We start from the raw sequence: 13,939 nt of genomic DNA on the forward strand, positions 1-13,939 counted from the left end.
CCCCCTGCCCAGAGTTTTTGGTTATATTTGATGGTACTAATAAAATAGTATAGAGAACTTAGCACAGGATAACATGAAAGGAAAAAATTACAATTTTTTTATTAATCACAGGAAGTCATTGATAATGGTTCATATATATCATTCTAAAAGTGATTTCTCATACATCTGGTTTTGTAGCCTATACTCGGTATATATTCAGCATCTAAGATACATTTTTAATAGCTAGAGATTACTGTATTATATTGATATACCATGAATAACCATTATCTTGCTGTTGGGCATATATATGTTTCTTTGTTTGGGGAGACACTGTCATAATTCTTGTATAAAACTAGTACTGACATCTCAAATCTTTTTTGGCATCTCTCTCTTTTTTTAAAAAGATTTCTTTCATCTTATATGTCATCAAGCTTCCTCCCACAGAGATAAGATCATCCTTACCAATGGTATAAAAATTTTGAGACTCTATCAGTTTTAAACATGAGTCTCTTAAAAAAAAACTATTACAAAACCTATTTTCCATTTAATTTCTACATTAAGTACTTGTATAAATGAGAAGGAAAGTCTGTTTTCTTCTCAGTTTTTAAATTAGTGATTAATATTTTTATTAATACTCTTTATGTATTATGTCTCATATCAAAGCAAATGCTAAATTGAATGAAAATACTCCCTTGATGGCTTTCAGCGTAACACATTTGCTTTATGTAATTGGATCTGAAGTTCAGGGTTGTGTTAATTGATTGATTATACCAAGTGCAGTTCTAGTCAGAAGAGAGATTTTAAGTGTTTTGAAGGCATGCACTGAATAGATTTCTTGGATGTTTTTAGCCAAATGAAATATTTGAGGGGAAAAAGGGAAGATTAAACATAATATATTCAAGAGATAGATCACAAGTTCATCACCATGCAGGTTCAGGCTAGGTTAAGGGTGCTTTAAGAGAAGAGGTGTTTATGTACTAGACAGAGTTGACTAGAAGAAACAGCATGAATTTTTTAAAAATTTACTGCCTCAAACTGAGATACATGTTTGCATTTCTTGTGGATAAAAATAGAAAGCCAGTGAAGGAGGTAAGCATTCCTGTGTACCTGTACGTGTAAAGTAAGGCTCTGTTGGCCACAGAATTGGAGGCAAGTAGAAGAATCCCCTCCTCACAAAGACAGGGCTGTTGGAAACTGAAGTGTTTTCCCTAACCCATCACTGTTTTCCCTAACCCATCACTCACCTGGAGCATCAGAAGTGTTTCCTCAACAGAAGTAATGACACCAGGGTTGTTTCTCACCTCTCCCTGCCCTGGGCCGACTGCAACGTGGCAGGATTTAAACGCAAACTAATTCTTCCTAGCTCACGTGGAGAGCCAGCCATCAAACCTCTCTGCCTTTATTAGCTGTGTTCTTCCCATCTCATGAGTTCATAGGCCTTCGGTAACGTATCATAAGTGACTTACAGGTGTCTCTCTGATCATTGTGATCTGCACTGTTATTATCACCTAAAAACATTGAGGGAAGATTTTCAAGGTTTTTAATGTTTTTTTCTAAGATTGTCCAGACCATGACACCACTCTTCTATCAGTCCATGACTGTGATCATCAGCAGTCTCAGCTGTGTACCTCCTTGATGCAGGGCCTTTCATAAGGGTAGGTCTACTATGTCTGCTTCATTCTCTACCAGCCTTTTACACACATGATCCAGCCAAAAATAGGAGAGTCATGGGAAGGGAGAAAAGCGTGACACTCGATCAAGAAAAAGAGAAGTTACAGAAAGAAGCAGGAACCACAGATGACCCCAGCCTGGCATTCCAGACGTGGAACTCACACCCACCTGCGCAAGAAAAGATCTCAGCAGCTTCTCTTAGATCTTCAGAGAACTGAGGTCACAGGATAAACCACTGCCCCAGAACTGGGAAAGACAGATTCCAAGGATCACAACTTACCAGGATATGGGAGGTTTGAACGACACTGCCAGCTAGGCTGACTCCATCCATGTTTGTAGAACACAAAACTCCCACCTGCAGAATATATGTTCTTTTAATGCTCCCTCTCTAAGATGGGGCATGTGCTTGGCCATAAAATAATACATTTGAAGAGACTCATACCACCAAGAGCATGATGTTAATGAGAAAATAATTCTAATAATCTTTCTAGATAGTTCTCACATATTGGAAAATCAAACAGCAGCTTCTAAATTAATCCTTGGGTCAAAGAAGAACCCAAAAAGGAAATTGCAAACTCTCACTGCACCGGTAATGGACACACAGAATCACCAACGTATTTGTGGGATTTATGTAAAGAGGTGCTCAGAGGGAAGTTTGTATCTTTAAGTGCTCGTGTCAGAAAAGGAGAGGGACATGAAATCGGCAGCCTTCCTCAGGTGGGCATTCAGGGCTGCTCGGCAGTCACACTGTAATTCCTGCACTAATTCGTTTCCTGCCTGTTTCACATCTTTTCTCCCCGCAGCCCCCCATCCCAGATTGTGAGCGAATGATTTGCTTATTTCACTGGGAAAATAAAAGCTATTCCAGGAGAACCAGACATCCCCTTCTGCCGTCTCAGCCCTCTGCTTTGCCTCTGCACCGGCACTTCCTGCCCTGTCTGCTTACGGCGGTGGTTCCAGGACTGGGATTACCCGCTTCTTGCCTGCTTCACACACCCCTGACACCTGTCTGCATCCTTCCTACCAAATACTCATTTATTGAGAGATCACACTCTGCCTGTTGCCCCGTTCCTTGCTCCTTTCCTTCCCAACAAGATTTTTTGAGCTTGGACTCAAACTCGTGTGGTACAGATAAATCCCTAATTGGTTCTTTGTCAGTTAAGAATGAATCAGTGGCTCTTACCTCTCCGTGGTCTTTAATTCAGAATTACTTTGGTTCAGCTATTATCGGACTTGCCATTGGAAGAGTGAGTCAAATTAAGCTCTTCGAACGAGTTACTGTTCGTAGAACTGAGTGCTGTGGTTGCAACATTTTATTCTCGTTCATCAGAAAATATAGTTCCTCCTATTTTCTTCTCTTTAGTCACTTGTCAGCTTCCAGCAGCTAGTAGAAGATTAAGTTTGCAAGTCTTTAATTTCTGTTTGTTTTTATAAATCGAGAACTTCCAAAGGGAGTAGAGTGTCTGTTGTGTTTTTTCAAATAGGATTAAGCAGTGAAGGTGGAGGGTCCGTGATATTGATCCTTTTTGGCCTGTTTAGCATCTGCGGAGTGTGTTTTGAGAACATTCAAGTTGCTTCGGGAAAAGGCTGTGCTGTCCATGCCTGAGTTGTCAGTGGTACACACTGTTGCTATTAATTAGATTTCTGCAGCGCTGAAGGGAAAGGGGTTTTCTTGGAGTTGCACTGGAATTTTTTTTTTAAACCATGAATGGTCAAGTAGAAAAAAATTAGTTGGTTCCATCTTGATTACATCTGACATTCCAAAAACACAGCTGCTAGACTTGAATCCAAACCATTTGGAACACGGTGCTTTGTCTACAGGTCGTCCAGCTGAATGGGCAGGCGTTTTCCCAAATGGGCTTCAGAAAACAGTCTGAAAGGCGTTACTGGTGTTTCAGAAAACAGTCAGTTTGAAAATGTGATGTGCACAGTGCTTGTCCTGCGGAACCCCAACACACGCGAGCATGTTAAAGATTTTGAGATGCCTGAGGCATATACATGTTTAATCTTTCTAGTCCAGCATTTCCCAAATGTACCTGAGCAGGGAGCCTTTGTTGGTTGTGTCCTTGTGAATGAGAAAACACTGGTGCAGGTTATGTGTTTTTATTCAAGAGATGCTGAGCACTGGCTAGCGCAATCAGTGCAGAGACCACGGGCGTGGCCCACGCCCTTACAGGACTTGTGTAAAAAAGCCAAGAGGAGGGGTGTAGGATGCGTCCTGTGACTAAGATGTCCTCTGGGTATCTGAGGACACAGGGAGGGGCCTCTGATCTCACAGACCCCAGTCTGCTTCCCGAAGGATGGGTTTTAAGTATGTGCATTTTTGTTCGTTTCTTCAAATCTCTTTTTGAGCACCTACAATAAGCCAGACACGCCCTAGACCTTGGCGATTGATGCAGCAATGCATAGAGTCCCCCTCTCCTGGATCGTGTGTTCTTGTGGAAGGAGGCAGGCCGGAAACAGGATCACTAAATACAAGTGTATAACTTACTATGTGGCGGTGAGTGCCCAGAGAACAACATAGTAGGGAGGGGACGGGGGGTGTGTGGGTTTGTTTACATCTGTGAGTGTGTATACAGAGAGGTGATTGCCATTTAGCTAGAGAACATCTCCCTTGGAAGATGACATTTGGGTCTAGACCTGGGTGACAGAAGTGGTCCCTGTGGGAGGTACAGGAGATGTGAAAGCCTGGGCAGGAGCGGGCAGGTCTGAGTATCCGCAGGGCCGTGTGGTTGGCGAGGAACGTGGGAGGGAGACGGCAGCAGGGGATGGGCCCTGGAGGTCACTGGGCTGGACCCGGCAGAACCTTCTGAGTCACTGCCGGCCTTCATCTCTTCTTCTGAGTGAGGGGACAGCATGGAAGGGGTTTGAACATGCAGAGGACTAACGGCATCTGTGAGCAAGTGGGGAGGGTTTAGGCAGTGTGTTCTGCTGGAGCCCAGAAAAAGGACAGAGAGAAAGTGCACGGGGTCCCCGTGCCTGCTCAGAGCCTTGGGTTTGGTGTTGAGGTGATGGGAGCAGTGAAGGGTCGGGATAGCAGCATCCTGACATGCAGATCTAAGGATGGAAGGCGAATCTGGACCCGGGAAAACAAAGCTGTTGATGTAATTCAGGAGAGAAACGGGAAGGGCCGGAGCTCAGCGAGTGGAGCGCAGGAGAGGTTTGGTGTCTGCCCGTGGAGGGAGAGAGCAGTCACGGGTGACTCTGTTCTTTCTGGGGCTTCGTCGCGGGCGGACCATGCCTTTGCACGTAGAGGTGTGGGTTTGAGTTAATGGGAACATGAATGCCTATGAGAACTTCTCCAGGGATTGCGATTCTTACAGGACACCAGCATGGAGATGTCTATCAGGTAATTAGACACACAAGGCTTGCTCGGGAAGTTCATAATAAAGGCAGCAAACAAACATTACCATTGGACGCCGCATCTAGTTACAGTGTTTAAAAGCATGCATAATTCGTCTGAAGACTCTTTTTTTTTAATAGGTTCGCCTTTTGGAACCATTTTGTATATTGCGTGAGTGGGGACTGGCGGCAGTATTTCAGGTGACTCCAGAGAGCTGCATCGCAGGTTTTCAGCTTCAGGAGAAACGATTTACTGCTCAGCTGAGATACGTAGTCAAAGTCCCCACTCCCATTTTTAGTGGTGTTCATTGATTCCTTTCTTAATCTTATTTCCTCAGACAGCGTTCCTGTTATTAAGACAGTTACACTGTTAGAATTCATGAAATTATACAAATTTTCAATTCTTAAGAGATGCTTATCCAGTATCTAGGAGTAACCATTGAAGCAGCAGAATATTTCAGTCCATTTTATTAAGTAAGCAGGACATTTCCAAGTGTCTCATGACCTGAGATAATTCATGGGAAGTTGCTGATCTCTAGCCAAGAAAGCTGAGGGAAGTATGCGCTAAGGCAGGAAATCAGAAGGTAGGAGACCTACGTTCTCGTTTCATCTGTTCCTCCCACTTTCTCAGCACGGTGTCTGGACGGACCACCTGGTGCTCAGCTTAGTTACCTGGAAGGCAGGAGCAGTGGCTCCGTGTTTGGCTCGTGAGTTCTCAGTCATCATACAGGTGGTGCCAGAAGGCTCTGTCCCAGGTGGGGACAGCTGGGGACGCCCAGTGGGCACAGGTGGTTCTTAACTCCCATGGAGGTGATAGTCTCAGGGTTCACAGCAAAGACTAAGGAGAGTGAGTGTGAGAGCACCGTTTAAGCTGTAAAGCGCGGTGAAAGGGTTACAGTTATTCTCGCTCCAGGTGACTCTTCTTCCGGGAAGGTTTAGGCTCTCTTCCCTTTTGAGTGATAAGTTGATAGAATATGCAGATAAAAACAATGCATCTTATACCCCTCACAAAAATTAAGTCAAAATGGATCCTAGACCTAGATGTAAAACAATGAAATTCCTCAAAGATAGCAAAGGAGAAAATCTAGATGACCTCGGATATGACTGTGACTTTTTAGATAACGGTACTAAAAAGGCATGACAGTGAAAGAAATAATTGATAAGCTGGACTTTATCCAAATTAAAAACTTATGTTCTATAAAAGATATTGTGGAGACGAAGGCCAACAACTGGGAGAAGATGTTTCCAAAAGACATAATCTGATAAAGGACCATTATCCAAAATATATCCAAAGAACTCTTAAAACTCAGCAATAAAAAGCATGAACAACTTGTTTGAAAAATGGGCGAAAGATCCGAACAGACCTCTCACTGGAGAAGATGTGCAGATGGCAAACAAGCCCATGAAAAGATGCTCCACATCACAGTCTTCAGGGGAACGCAGCTTAAAACAAGATAAAACACACCTATCAGAACGGCCAAAACAGAAAACACTGATAGCATCAGGCGCTAACGAGGGTGGAGCAACAGGAGCTCTCGTTCATTGCTGGTGGGAACGCAGGATGGTCCAGCCGCTCTGGAGGACGGTTTAGCCGTTTCTTAAAGAAGTAAACGTACTCATACCGTAGCATCTAGCACTCATGCTCCTTGCATGCTTGCTGCTGCTGCTGCTGCTGCTAAGTCGCTTCAGTTGTTTCCAACTCTATGCGACCCCAGAGACGGCAGCCCACCAGGCTCCCCCGTCCCTGGGATTCTCCAGGCAAGAACACTGGAGTGGGTTGCCATTTCCTTCTCCAATGCACCTTGCATGCTTAGTAGGCAGTTATTAAATGTTTGTTGAGTGAGTAAAGGAATGGTGTTAGGATTTGGAAATTGAGTGAAAGCAGATACTGATTCTGATCTTGTGAAATTTTCAGAAATGTTATTAATTACACTTTAAGGAAGATGGGAGGTATGTCTCTCACTCACGGGAAAGAAGAGATGATCTGTACAGAAAAATTTAACTCAGAATTCAACGTATTGATTTTTAGGGAGGGCCAGAGTTAGCATTGTATACCTAGATTTTGAAATATGAATTAGAAGAATTTAATGCCATTGGAAGTGTGAGGCACTGTATAAGGTAGCTGACATTGCTGATTGTGAATGAGGTTAAAAATCGTGAATTTAGAAGCCAACATGATGTGTTGAATCAAATTTGTTTACTTGGGAAGTAAAAGGAAAGTTCAGGTCCTGAACTGTGTATGCTCAGAGCATGCAAAATGAGAGCTAATTTTTTCCCAAAGAAGCTTAATTTAACGGGAAGCAACTTGGTGAGGTCGGAAAGCTCATAGTAAAAATTCTGTATTATCTGGGTCATTTAAAAATCCTACAACTTTGGGTCACTTTCAGATACGTGTGAGTATTCCTAATAAATTTTGAAAAATCCTACAGGCCTTTGATAGTGATGCATTTTGTGATGATTTGCACAAAACCACATGTGCGGAGGTTGGCGTTGGGCTTGGGTGAGAGTGTGGCCTCTGACCAGGTGGCCGCCTGTTGGTGCCTTCTGCAGGCAAACATGCTGAGGACATATTCGGAGAGCTGTTCAACGAGGCCAACAACTTCTACATCCGCGCAAACTCTCTGCAGGACAGGATTGATCGCCTCGCTGTCAAGGTCACCCAGCTGGATTCCACAGTGGAAGAGGGTAGGTCATCCCTGGAGAGCCGGGGAGGGAGTCACCCTGCTGCTTCCTCGAGGTCGTGCACTCATCCTTCATCTCGTCTTTTCCTAGAAGAAAAGCAAGGGGAAAAACCCACAGCACAGGGTTGCTTAGTAATTAAGAGTCACATCTGGTCTACCTTGTGAACCACACTCAATTTTTAAATAAACGACACACACAGTATTTGTTTTAAAGGACTCTCTGAATGCATTCAGTGTTAGAAGTCCTAATGGAGGTTACTGGTAGTTATTGGAAAGATACTTTCTTACCGGAAAAATCACAGATTCACTCCAAAGATACTGTCCAGCTAAGAGAGCCCTGTACCCTCTGCCCCGCTTAGGACCGATTGTAAGTAATTGAGCTGATCCTGCTGACTTAATTGCCCAGAAATTAAGGGCTTCAGGCCTCTAAAACAAATATCCACAGGTGCTGTGTAGTTAACTGATGGTCATTTTGATGACGTTCCCTGAAATTGGGATAGTTTCAAAAAAAATTAAAATTCAACAATCCCTTAAAAAAATTTTCACTTTTTGTCTCTTTCAAATAAAAGACTGAAATTAGACTGAAAAAAACTATCCCCCCAAATCAAGATGTGCCATTTTATATTTACTTTGAAGAAAACACTCAAATTAAAAATTATTTTTCCCTTTATATAGGCAGTTACAGTTTCCCTCCTGGCATTAAAATGATCCTAGCATCTTATTTTTCTACTAGGCCTTCAATAGCAGTATTAATAAAAACTGAAAGTTTTTTTTAATGTAGTTATTTATGAAATTCATCTCTCATCACTCAAAAAAACATATTTTCTTATCTTCAGATCTGTTTCAAAGGTCAAATTTAGATTAGTGAGTTAAAAATTTAACAAGTGTAGAACATTGAGATTTTAATATTTGTTATGAACATTCTTACTTTTCCAACAGAAAGTAGGAAGTTAGAGATGTGCTCTTTTTAATTTGATTTTAAAATGTGTCTTTTATTTAAAAGGAAAAGTTTGAATAGCTACTGGGTCTATTCAGACAAGGAGTTTAATATTTTAAATCAATCATATACTTTTCAAATGGTATAAAAAATGATTTTAAAAATACTTGTCTTTATTCAGCTTTTTGTTGACTCTTGCAGTTGTGATGCTTGTGATAAACTTTACCCTGGAAAAGGTTAGCATCGTGAGAGTCTACAGCACATTTTATAGCCTTACATTCCCTTCCCAATCAGTATTCTCCCTTATGACTTTCCTTGGTGGATATTCCTATAGAAGAATCCTTGACCAAGTCAGAAAATCTATGCTCTATGTGATCCTGCCACTCCTTTGGGCAATCTTGGAAAGGTCATTTAACACCCCTGACCGTCAGCCTCATTGGTCCAGTGGGTGAATGCGCCTGTACACCCACCTCAAAAAGTCATGTCAAGGTCAGATGAGTTAATACCTGAGATGCAGCATGCCGTTCAGACTCAAGAAATGAGTGTAATTAGCCTGCTTCTCTCAGACTCCTTAGTGTAGATTTGTATCATGCTGCTTAATTTTCAGGACTCTAGGTGTGCTGAAAAGCTTTACCATTTCTCCTTAATATTACTGTCAGAAAAACTTAATGCACTTTCTACATTCGTGTATTTTTTGCAGACGTATTAACTGTTTGAATGGTTCCCCTCCCCCTGGATACCCCGAACCTTTGTGTTTACATACCTATTACACTCATAACTTTATTCCTGTGTGGTTTCTGAGAAATGCTATTTAAGTAAAGAATGGTGCACTCATAATTAGGCTCAATGAAATCATTATATTGCCACAAAAGAAGGAAAGACATGATTTATAGAGATTACTGTTGTTTATCAGAGGGAGGGGTTGTGCATACTAGTAAGCATGATTTTAAATGAACAATAGTAGTTACTATTATTCTGCTAGAATAGATGTTATGTATTCGGCTATTCTAGGAGATGTTTATGATTGTGAATCAAATTATACTTGTTTCTAAACGGTTCAAAATATTTCCACATAACCCGACTTGGGGGACTTTTCTCTAAACAGTGTCACTACAGGATATCAACATGAAAAAGGCTTTCAAAAGTTCCACAGTCCAAGACCAGCAGGTGGTTTCAAAGAACAGCATTCCTAATCCTGTTGCTGACATTTACAACCAGAGCGATAAACCGCCTCCTCTGAACATCCTTACACCGTACAGGTAGGTCTTCCACGTGCAGGTGCGTCCCCAGAGCTTCTCAGGTAAGTAAGTTGAGGGAGGTGGGCAGTGTGGTGAAAAGATCTTTTCAGACTTTGAGAATAATCACTGCAGTGTTATCCAGGATGAAATTGGGCTTCCCAGTTGGCACAGATGGTAAAGAACCCTCCTGCCAATGCAAGAGAGGCAGGAGACACAGGTTCGATCCCTGGGTCAGGAAGATGCCCTGGAGAAGGAAAAGACAACCCACTCCAGTTGGTTCTCGCCTGGAGAATTACATGGACAGAGGAGCCTGGGGGGCTACAGTCCTTGGGGTCACAAAAGAGTCGACTCTTAGCAACTCAACAACAAAAACAACCACGATGACATTAGTGATTTACAGAATTTCTAAAGTTTGAGTATTTCAAAATACAGATAAGCTTACCAAGGGAAGTGTGAGCTCTGATGTTAGCTTTCAGATGCAGATATCTTGGGTAGAAGACGGCACATTACATAGTAATGGTGTGTGATTGTGTTGATCCTCACGTTCAAAGTCAAGTTTAAAGGAGTTGCATAATTCATCTCTAATGCAGCCAAGTACCTGTCTCAGCATTTCAGCCCCGCAGACATGTGTTATTTAATTCAGAAACGTGTGTTCTGCAGCGTTAGGTTTTCTAAGAGTGAATATAGAATCAAGAAGGTATCCTTTCATTTGAATTGGTAGGACACTCTATCAGGACCAAACTTCCTAGAAAAAGAATGAAAAATAAATTGTACAAAAATTACTATGAAGACACTTAAAATGCTCTTTAGAATGCCTCTCCGACCTGCTGCACATCACTGAGTTCTTTCCTGTTTCCATGTATTGGGTTGGCTAACAGGTTCATTTGGGTTTTTTGGAACAGCTACAGGAAAACCCAAACGAACTTTTTGGCCTACCCAGTAATTCTCTGTTCGTCCCCATCTCTCACCCCCTGTAGAGCTTGTTCCTCAGCCTCTGATGAGCTTAGACTGGTGGGGGTGATCCTCGCAGCCCCCCAGGATTAGCTCCACTGGGTGGTGCCCCCACCTTCCTGAATTCGCTGAGTCCTCCACATCTGTTACTGCTCTCCTCGGTCTGGTGGCCCTTCTCAGGCAGTGCCCAGGGGTTCTCTTGGTCTGAATTCCTGTCCTTTCTCAGGGTCCAAAAGGAGATGTTTGGATCCGTCCTTTATTGCAGCTCTGCTAGGAAAGTAGTCGTTCAGACTGCATGCCTTTCTTCAGCATGGACAGAAAGATGCTCCAGGAAATGAAATAGGGATTCCATGGAAGCTGTGATGGGAGAAGATCAGGATACCACATTTTTCTATGAAACAAATGTATGTTTCTGGAGTCTTTAGATACTCAACTTAAAGATTAATAGTAGTATTGTAAACCTAAGTTTTTTTTTTACATTTTAAAAATTTATTTTTAATTGAAGGATAATTGCTTTATAATACTGTGTTGGTTTCTGCCGTACATCAACATGAATCTGTCATAGGTGTACACATTTCCCATCCCTCTTGTACCTCCCTCCTGCCTCCCGCTCTACTATATGTAAAATAGATAGCCAGTGGGAATTTGTCATGTGACTCTGGGAACTCAAACCGTGGTTCTGTGACAAGCTAGAGAGGTGAGATGGGGTGGGAAGCCTAATGTTTTAACTTGTGAATTTGCTTTTGTTCAGCAGACATTTTTCTGGGGGCAATTTCAGCTTTATTTATTCCAGAGCCAGAGAACTTACTAAAATTTTCCTAAGAAACCTCACTAAATATTTTGTTATAAAGGAAAAAAGAAACCCAGAAAACTCAATGAACCACTCATATTTGACTAATCAGGATCATGATTAAATATTTGTGGTGGTTAAAATTTTTAATTGCATAAAAATAAATTGATGCTCATATATATTGTGTATATTCAGTTTTATAGAAAAGAGAAATGTCTTTTAATAGTGTGTTTAAAAATAGTCATGCCAACTCAAACCTACTTTTTATTAATACAGAAATATTTTGGGTAGGAAAAAACACAAACTTTTGCAATTGGATTTAAATATGACAGTGACAACGCAGTTTTAAATAAGTACAGTGTGACTGAAAAAGCAAGTGTTTAGTTGCGATAAACAGAATATTTCTGCTTATATTCTGGTGTCAAGGTTAACGTTTTCTTAAGTTATTATACATATTTGTTCCATTAAGTAGTAACTCCTCATCAAAGTATTAGCTCCACTTTTGAAAAAAGAAGATGCATTTTATGCATTTTAAAATTGCAGCAAGTTGCTGCTCAGTTTTTCTATGTCCTCAACTATATTGACAACCTAGTAGTATCTTAGGGCAATAGTTTGTATTTTTCACAACAATGTTTTCAGTAAAATCCCAATAATGCAGGTTGCTTGTCACTAGGAAATTGGGAAGAGAGGATTTTAAATAACTAAAGAATTGAAGTACAGAGTGGATTGTGCTGGTTTGTTAGCGACTTCCAGGCAGAGAACTGCCAGATCACCCTCCTGAGAGCCTGGCTTATCATTTGATGCTGAGAAGCTTAGAGAACCTGGCATAGCGGGGACTTCAAGACTAGTTTCCCTCAAGTAATTCATGTCACTTTGTTTGACTACTGGGCCACAAACTCTTTTCTATACTTATTTCTCTGATTTTTTTTTTCTTTCTCTGTATGCCTCAAATGACTAATTGAAATGCTGTCTTTAAGTGAAAATGTTTTGCTTCCTCTTGAAGGTAATATATAGGTCACATACTGTTTTTAAAGCATTAGCAGATAGAGTGTTCACTTCTTAACATGATTATTTTGAGCTTTTCTGTCTATTGATGTATATTACAACTTTGGGTCCATGTCCATGTTGGCTGCATTTTATTGACTTTGTGATGAATGAGTAGCATATAAAAACTTGAAATAGTTTTTAATATATAGTAATTATAGCAGTTCTTGAAAACTGAATAGCTGCAAGTGAATTTTCTTTGTGAGTTACTTCCATTTAAAACCCTGGGGAAGGGAATGGCAACCCACTCCAGTATTCTTGCCTGGAGAGTTCCATGGACAGAGGAACCTGGCGGGTTACAGTCCCAGGGGTCACAACATGACATGACTGAGTGACTAAGACTTTCCATTTGGAAAGTATCTAGGTCGTCACTTTCTATCCTAGTTACGTTTATGCACCGTGAATATTCTGCTCCTTTCCTAATTGAATTATAGATGTTGGGCAAACCTGATTTTTAAAAAAAGAGTGCTTGCTAATTTTTATCCAAATAGCCTTGTTGCTCCAGAATAGAAGTGAACATATATGTGCTAAGAGATCCATCCTTCTCTATATGTAGCCCCCATTGGAATAAACAGAACATACCTTGAAATAATTGTGGTATTAAATATTGCTGTTTATGAGCCATATTGTGATTTTGGGGTACAGTTTTCTAAATCTAAATATGCAAGAGTAGTTTTTACTTAATTATTCTAGAAAAAACTGCTGTTACTGCATGTTCACACATTTTTTTCAAATAAGGAAAATTGGGAGACTTCAGAGAGTATAGGATAGTTCAGATTCCTCATGCAGATGTTATCTCGTGAGTTTAAATGAACATTAATAATCACCCCATATGTGCGACCCCATAGACGGCAGCCCACCAGGCTCCCCTGTCCCTGGGATTCTCCAGGCAAGAACACTGGAGTGGGTTGCCATTTCCTTCTCCAACACATGAAAGTGAAAAGTGAAAGTAAAGTCGCTCAGTCTCGTCCGACCCTCAGCGACCCCATGGACTGCAGCCTTCCAGGCTCCTCCGTCCATGGGATTTTCCAGGCAAGAGTACTGGAGTGGGGTGCCACTGCCTTCTCTGATATGAAAATATACAACCTTTTTTTCCCACCTGACTTGTAATACATTGATTTACAGAGATGATAAGAAGGATGGGCTGAAGTTCTATACTGATCCTTCCTATTTCTTTGACCTCTGGAAAGAAAAAATGCTACAGGACACAGAAGACAAAAGGAAAGAGAAAAGACGTCAAAAGGTAAAGAATTCAAGTATGGGAAATGTTCATATAAACGTGTAATTGAGATGCTTGCTTAGAAAT

At 41.2% G+C, this 13,939-nt stretch overlaps 1 protein-coding gene across 7 annotated transcripts in view; it reads left to right on the plus strand.

Annotated features, from left to right (window-relative positions):
• Window positions 1-13,939, plus strand: part of WASF3 (WASP family member 3) — a 75,381-nt gene that overhangs the window by 47,443 nt on the left and 13,999 nt on the right. For all 7 annotated transcript variants that reach the window (XM_025262854.3, XM_025262861.3, XM_025262862.3 and 4 more), the window contains 3 exons: window positions 7,543-7,677; window positions 9,716-9,869; window positions 13,759-13,876. In XM_025262854.3, the coding sequence (XP_025118639.2) occupies window positions 7,543-7,677; window positions 9,716-9,869; window positions 13,759-13,876 (407 nt within the window). The remainder of the gene's footprint in view (window positions 1-7,542; window positions 7,678-9,715; window positions 9,870-13,758; window positions 13,877-13,939) is intronic.

The sequence above is a fragment of the Bubalus bubalis genome, chromosome 13 (genome assembly GCF_019923935.1).
Source record: "Bubalus bubalis isolate 160015118507 breed Murrah chromosome 13, NDDB_SH_1, whole genome shotgun sequence".
NCBI classification, from domain to species: Eukaryota; Metazoa; Chordata; class Mammalia; order Artiodactyla; family Bovidae; genus Bubalus; species Bubalus bubalis.